Source organism: Cygnus atratus, chromosome 2, assembly GCF_013377495.2.
Source record: "Cygnus atratus isolate AKBS03 ecotype Queensland, Australia chromosome 2, CAtr_DNAZoo_HiC_assembly, whole genome shotgun sequence".
Taxonomy (NCBI): domain Eukaryota; kingdom Metazoa; phylum Chordata; class Aves; order Anseriformes; family Anatidae; genus Cygnus; species Cygnus atratus.
This window is the reverse complement of record NC_066363.1, coordinates 84,599,084-84,606,608: the sequence shown is the minus strand read 5'-3', so window position 1 is coordinate 84,606,608 and position 7,525 is coordinate 84,599,084. Positions and strand designations below refer to the sequence as shown.

Below are 7,525 nucleotides of genomic sequence, written 5' to 3'. Positions count from 1 at the left end.
CTGCCACTTCTTCCATCAATTCCCCATGTTCCATCATGTTCAACTTCTGGCCGCTCCTCTTAGCCCTGAAACCTCTCTAATCCAGCACAGCAATCACTCAGCATCTTCCCTAGGGCCTACTCTGAAGAAAGCAAAGCCAAAAAAACCCTCAGAGACCCAGCAGCAGAGTTCCCTAGAGCCAGATGTTGCTGCTGAGTAATGCAAATACAGCCTGGGGAAGGAGAGCCAGAAGGCCAGAAGATGTATTTTTTATACTAAGTAAGTGCACATTATTTTATGGGAATTTTGGCACTGCTGTGTGTGTGTGCATGTGTTGGGGGAGTGCATTTCTTTGTCCTATCTGAGTTCAACCTGCACACTGAAAGCCCACAGCTGTTTAGAACCTGGAAGCCAAAAAAGCTGAGAATAGTTGTTAAGATAAAATACTGACTATCCATTTTAGGCACCACAGTAAAAAGAAACAGTAATGGCTAGCTTAATAGAGAGGAATGCAGAAAATATAACAGGGTTGAAGAGTCATCAAGCTGATTAAAAATTGTTGCCATAAAGATTATACTGAAAACCCATACAAGACTTACGAGTCAGTATGTAGAAGCAGAAGCAAATGAAGAACTAGAAGTCTGGGTAACGTGAAACTAATTAAAAATACCGGATGCTATCAAAATATTTGTGTCAGAGAGCAAATTCAACTTCCAAGAAGGCAAAAGATCCAGTGAATCAGATTCAAGTTGTGTTTTAATATTTTCTTTAACATAAAGGACCTCAGCCTTCTGGAGAACAGGAGATGATCAGCAGTGTACAGGATAAGTGCTCTTGTTCTTCAGGATGATGATCTCCATCCACCTTGCTCTGTTTTCCTATCTTTTCCCAATCCCTGTGGCTTTCCACCAGAAGATCTCTTTCTCTTTAGTCCATACAGTTTCCTTCCTTAGTTTAACACTTTCTCAGTGTCCAAAATCCCTCTCAGTCTAGAAAAGGTGGGAGTAGGATTCTTCTAGGTTCTCTCTTCTTGTAACGCAAAGTTGAAAAACAGCAACTGCAGGTTCCCCACAAGGAAGGGTTTGGCAAGTTTTCCTGTAATATTGTTTATTCAAGGCTGTTAACAAACAACTTTGCCTACCATATTATTTACAGAAAGCAAAAACCTTCTGAGGTTCCTGGGTTGCCCTCTCCCAAGGGAAGCAGGAGCTGGCAGCATTGCTATTCAAATTTCTCATCACATGCTGCAGTCTCATAAGGTAGAAATGCATATGAGGTGTTTTGCTGAAAAAAAATTACAGCAGATTAACATTTCTTCTTCCACATAATACACAGTGTCAACAGGGAATCCCTCCTGAAAATGATTCAGTTGGAAAGGCACAGACTGTTTGAATTGGATAGGCCTGTAAAAATACCTTGCTGGCAGAAGGATTTCTGTAACTTATATGTCAGTGCTTTCTAGACACAAATAACATTCTCAGGTGCCAGTTTTGTTAGCATGTGTGTGATTTTTAGTAAAGAAAATGTTAACACTGGCAAAATTCTGAATTTTCTACATCAGGTCCCATATTTCTACAGTCCCATATTTCTGCAGTCCCAGTGATGGCAAATATGAATAAATGATGAAATGCAACACCTGCCCTATAGCAAGCCACTCTGAATTCTCCAAGGATGATTAATTTTGACAAAATACTACCCACAATACTATTCACAGCTTCACTATTCCCTTGTCTCAGAAGAAATTTAGAAAAGCTTAGCTCAGTTCCCGGAGACATCTGTCTGTTCACATTTAAAAAATAAATAAAAAAAAAGAAACATAACTCCAATCTGTCCAGTCTGGAATGGTTTGTCAGCCAAGATATTACTGATTGTCTCCCATGAAGCAAAGTGGTGAGCATTAAGGAAAGACATCAAGATCCTTTTATATAAAATCCATGTGAGGCAATAGTTGTAGGGTGTTTGATTTCATCATCCCTGTCTGTTCTCATAGTAACCCCGGCAAATTGGGTAGGAATCCATATCTGGGAACTAAATTCACACTTCACAGGCTTTCTGAACCACATACCCAAGTTGCTGCCTTCTGGGAAGGTTTACACATTGCTACCCTCGCATTGCAGCAGAGCTACATAGGCACATGCATGGGATGTGGCTGTGCCAGTGTGCGAAGGTGTCTGCAAGTCTCTGCCATGCACCAGTTTCTCCTGTACGTGGGCAGGAGAAAGGACACGGATATATTAGAGTGAGTCCAGAGGAGGGCCACAAAGATGATCAAGGGACTGGAGCACCTCTCTTGTGAAGACAGGCTGAGGAAGCTGGGGTTGTTCGGCCTGGAGAAGAGAAGGCTCCGGGGAGATCTTACAGCAGCCTGCCAGTACCTAAAGGGGGCCTACAGAAAAGCTGGGGAGGGACTCTGTGTCAGGGAGTGTAGTGACAGGACAAGGAGTAATGACTTTAAACTAAAAGAGAGGAGATTTAGATTAGGTATGACGAAGAAATTCTTCACTGTGAGGGTGGTGAGGCACTGGCACAGGCTGCCCAGAGAAGCTGTGGATGCCCCATCCCTGGAGGTGTTCAAGTCCAGGCTGGATGGGGCTTTGGGCAACCTGGTCTGGTGGGAGGTGTCCCTGCCCGTGGCAGGGGGTTGGAACTGGGTGATCTTTAAGGTCCCTTCCAACCCGACCAATTCAGTGGTTCTATATGTGCTGAGTCCAGGACCATGTCAGGACTGTCAGGAAGCACAGAAATGCCTGTCCAGCCCTTCCCTCTGCCCGTCCATCACAGGGGAACGACATGAACCCAGCCCAGTTGCAGGGCCTGGGAGTGCAAATTTAAAAATCTTTTTTACAGTTAAGGCTTTCAGTGATTGAAAATGTTTATGTATCTCCTTAGAAAATAAGTGTATGTAAGTAGTGTTATTGCAAATGGGTTTTACAAAATATTTTGGTTTTAAGAACATTTTAATCAATATAATCTTTATTATCTTCTGATTTCCTAAAAAAATTCATTTACTTTATGGACATTTTATGTCTTCTACATGTATTTATTCAGCCAGTTGATCATATCCTTTCTTCCTTCCTCAATATAAGGTTTATCCTGAGGATTGATATTTTCTCTTTTACGGTGTACAAAACCATGAGTCTGTCCAGGGTAAATTTTAACTTCATAATCAACTTTACAGTTTTGTTTAAGCTTCTGCTCCAGATCGGTGACCTGTAACACAGAACATATCATCTTGGCTGCATACTGAATTAGCACATTATGTATTTACAGATCTCAAATTAACCTTTTTTTTTCCTCTTGCCTCTTTCCTCCTAGCAACTCCCACATATAGAACAACTGTATTTTGCAACAGGAACAGAAAACATTTTTTAGTGTCACTGTAAAACTTTGGGGATAAACAACACAAATTTACATAGAACTACAGTAAAGAGGAAGAAAAGTGAAATTCATTTTCTAGTGTCTCCTAAGTAAATACCAGATTACAAAACAAGGATGGAAAGCATACAAAGATAAATATCTCTGATGGGAAACTCACTTGCTCTAGTGGGATGAAATTATCATTTTCAGCAAAAATGAAGAAGGTGGGGTGAAGCAAATTGGATCCGTCATCAAAGAACCTGATCACTCCTATGGAAAAAGCAAAGGCATATGAAATGATTCATGTTAGTTAAAGTGGTTAAACCACTATTAAAGATATACAATCACAGTGAATGCCATGACCTGGTGGCCTGCTGCCCATGCAGACCCCAGCACAGCTGACTCATCAGTGAAGGCCCCTGTACTCTGGCAGAAGGATAGCAAAACATTGCAGAATATCGCTATTCTTTTCCTGTGAGCCCAACAGCAGAATAGAGTACAGACACGTATTTCAAACAGATTTTCCAAATATTGAACACCAGACAGTGCGCAGCATCCTGCCTGAAGAGTTATGGAAATGGAGGTAGGCAAGATCCTGAGGCAAAGACCCACCTCACAATAGCTGCTGGATCCTAACAGGTATGGAAGATATGTACAGAAACTATTTTGTTGTCACCAGTCAAGAGGAATCTGAGACATGGTGAGGCCCGTAGTGTTCCTTGTACTCTATGGTGCACAGAAGCAATCCTGGCTGTGCCACTCGAATCCTGCTGTTCAGGATTGTTTCTGTGCAAGAATGTGGGTGCATAAAGACAAATTGTGTAAAGATTTTTTTTGAAATCATATCACCTTCTCCCATAAGATGTCACGTTAAGATTCGTTACAGTAATGCTCCTCCAGTATAGCTCCTGCTCTGGTCATGTTCTCCCACAACATAACAGACCTTTGACACTTACCATAGAGGGACACCCCCGTCTTTAAATGAGGATTTTTCAGCATCAGATGTTGTACTGCTGCTCCACCCCAGCAGAACCCAATGGCACCAATCTCCTTCGCGCCACATTGCTCCTTTAGATACTTCAGGACAACATCAACTTCTCTAAAAAAGGTAAATAAAAGTGAGTTAAAGCTGGAGCCTGATTCTACGGTGGCTGCGGCTCAGAGGCTGACTGGGCATCGGTCTGCTTGTGGAAGGTAGTGAGCTTTTGCATCATTTGTGTTTTTTCTCTTTCCTTCACTTATTAAACTGTCTCTATCTCAACCCACAAGTTTTCTCCCTTTTGTTCCTCCTATTCTCCCCCTGTCCTGTTTGCAGGGAGTGAGATAGTGGCTGTGTGTGTGCTTGGCTGCTGGCTGGGGTCAACCCACAACACTCGCTTACAATTATTCATTTCTAAATTATAGGACAAACTGCAGGTGAGAAGACAGGAAAAAACAAGTAAAGTCACTCTTCCCACATCACCGTAGTTAGAACCTAAAGTGATTTTATAAACAGCAACAAAATTAATGTCACAAGTGGCAATATTTGTCCTATAGGCTAACAAAAACAAAAAAAAAGTTTAAAAGAGACACATCCAGTCGAGAACATCCCATTATCACAAATGTGACTAGAGGTAAAGTGTTCCCAGGGGACACAAATACTTCATGGAATTGTGGCAGCAAGTTTAAAACTGTTGATTCAAAATCAACAGGAGTATTACATAATTAAGCCAGGTCAGATAAAAATGGTTAAAAATATAGCTAGAAAAATGGCAAAGTAGTATTGTTTAAAGTTGCTGGGATCTGATGGGGAGCAGAACAAATGTTTCCCAGTTAAATCACATTCGGTGACTGTATTTGCACCTTAACAGAAACTCATAGATGTGCCTGCCCACAGGAACTGAATCAAACCGAAATGGAATAAGCCTGCTGTATCCCCTAGCTTTTGTTGGTTCTTTTCTTTTGAGTCATTGATCCCTCTTTTACTCTCTGCACAGGTAAACAGTGGTCACTTTTACTCTTGTTCAAAGATCTGCTTTTCTCCAAAAATCATTCCTCACATAACCTTCAAGCTTAACACTTGAACTGCACAAATTTTTTTGTTTCTGGACATCCATCTGCATTTGATCCATTAATAATTTAGGACCTAATCCTGCATCTTTACTGATGCAAAAATTCCTACTAAAGAAGCGCATCCACAAGCTGGACCATGAACAACAGTTGTACTTGTCTATTTTGCTGGCCTGTCGAGTTTTCAGCCAATCATCGAAAGAAGCCCAGTCATTTGAAGGTTTCCACCCTTCTTGTCCCACAAAAAAATCCGGGCAGATGGCTCTGCAAGAAAAATAAAAACATTTTATGCCCAAGAAATAACAGTGAGAAAGGATTGAAGGGAAGTCTGTGTGTATTACAAAAAATTCATTTTGTTGAGTACACATAGAATTTAATCTCCAAAGCATTTTACATGCAACCCTCATTATTTTTCCATGTCTGATAAATACAGTTAGCTAACTTCCAGATATTTTTTCCTTTTTAAAATTCATTAATTAATCTGTCTTTTTTTTTTTAATTGCAATTGAAAAACCTTAGTGGTTTCCTACCAAATTAGAAATAAAAGAAAACCTACAATTTACACAGTCCATACATTTGGGCAAGAAGGAATGCTAGCTCAGTAATACAGGGAAGTGGATATACAATACTCTTTTCACATATCTGAGACCTTATTTCTTTCTCTGGCACAAGCTGGTATGGTTCACTTCCACAGAATTACTTTCAGCTTGCCTGGAATTTTTGCCATAGCAGTGAACTTGCGAATGTGCTATGTAAGGGAGGAGGATGCAGCTGTTTCATGCTCACAGAGCCATTACAGAAACCCAACTAAAGATACAAAATAAGACTTTCTCCATTTCCCCCTTTCCTTCTTTACTTGTCTTCTACCTCGTTATGGTGGGACTGCTCAACAATGATGCTTTAACAGGAAACTCTTTATAGAAGCCTGTAAATGAAGCCTATGAAATTGTTCGTGTTTGTATGGTTTACAAAAAAAAAAAAAAAAAAAAGGAAACGGAAGGCATTTGCAAAAGAGTAGGATTTCTTACATGTATCCATTGGCTGTTAGCATATCAGCCATGTATCTCGTGTTTGGGAGTTGCCATCCAAATATATCATGAATCACGATCACAGCTTTGTCTGTGCTGGCAGAGGGTTTGGAAACATAAGCCCCGATGTGCTCAATTTGTACTTCCTGCCCACGGCCGCCATAGTCAAACCTGTCTCCAATGTCACACGGGCAGGGCCTCAATTCGTTAGCCATGTGTGATATCGCCCTGGGAAGAACAGAAAACATTCAGGTGTGAATATCACAGCACAACACACTGGAAAAGATCAAAACACAGAGGTATCATAGACTGTTGAATTTTTGAATCAGTACACTTACCGATCATTGATAGATCAAAAATGCAACATCAGTCAATCAGCACATTGGGACATTTTTTTTATAAGTAACAACCTTGTTGGTTGTCTTATAAACTCTTATCTTATCTTATAAAGTTGCTTATCTTATAAACTCTTCTGCGGGGACCTGGCACATAACGAGGGCTTGTGTGCCCTACAATAATACAGGAAAAGTAAAGAACAACCAGCCAGGCAACCATCATAAATTAATTAAATAGTGATGAAGCAAGCTCTTTTACTCTTCATCATGTATATGTCCCTGCCAGGAATGCGTTCTTTGTTATAGACTGTAAAGGCTTAATACAGGACTTTGCATTTTGGAAATAATAATAATAATAATAGTAATAATAATAATAATAATAATAAACAAACAACAAAAAAACCACACCTGTGTAGAAAGACATAATTACACCTTGATTAATTGTGGCATTTTCCTTGAGGATTAAATTTCCTATAGCAGACATTTTCAGTATCAAGAAATAATTTTTCTAAACCAGCATTAGCCTCAGATATGGCAGATTTTGAAGGAGGATACTTAAAGAAGGTGTCAGAAAAATGTACTGATCAGTGGAAGCCAGAGTATAAAATTTTTAATATTAAAAAAAAAAAAAAAAAGGAATACATTCAAACTCCAAGACAGAAAAACAAGAAAAATTAATGTAAGGAAAAATCCATGAGTTAAGCCAAACGTTTCATGAACAAGGTAACAGTAGGGTATGGTTAAATTATTACAAACTATTGCTTAGGTGAAAATAAA

The 7,525-nt window shown here is 39.8% G+C and overlaps 1 protein-coding gene across 1 annotated transcript; it reads right to left on the bottom strand.

Annotated features, from left to right (window-relative positions):
* Positions 1-3,009: 3,009 nt before the first annotated feature.
* Positions 3,010-6,628, bottom strand: LOC118251050 (carboxymethylenebutenolidase homolog). The gene is made up of 5 exons (XM_035552797.1): positions 6,414-6,628; positions 5,542-5,649; positions 4,293-4,435; positions 3,515-3,606; positions 3,010-3,189 (listed from the first exon to the last, which is right to left on the bottom strand). The coding sequence occupies exons 1-5, from the start codon at positions 6,626-6,628 to the stop codon at positions 3,010-3,012; spliced, it is 738 nt and encodes a 245-aa protein (XP_035408690.1).
* Positions 6,629-7,525: the final 897 nt, after the last annotated feature.

What these genes read in the sequence shown, in the direction of transcription:
- LOC118251050 (XM_035552797.1), bottom strand. Translation starts at nt 6,628, where the DNA reads ATGGCTAACGAATTGAGGCCCTGCCCGTGTGACATTGGAGACAGGTTT. An exon ending in CAGGCCAGCAAAATAGACAA is followed by an intron (nt 4,436 to 5,541) that starts GTACAACTGTTG and finishes TACCTTTTTTAG; the next exon opens with AGAAGTTGATGTTGTCCTGA. An exon ending in GACGGGGGTGTCCCTCTATG is followed by an intron (nt 3,607 to 4,292) that starts GTAAGTGTCAAA and finishes CTTTTTCCATAG; the next exon opens with GAGTGATCAGGTTCTTTGAT.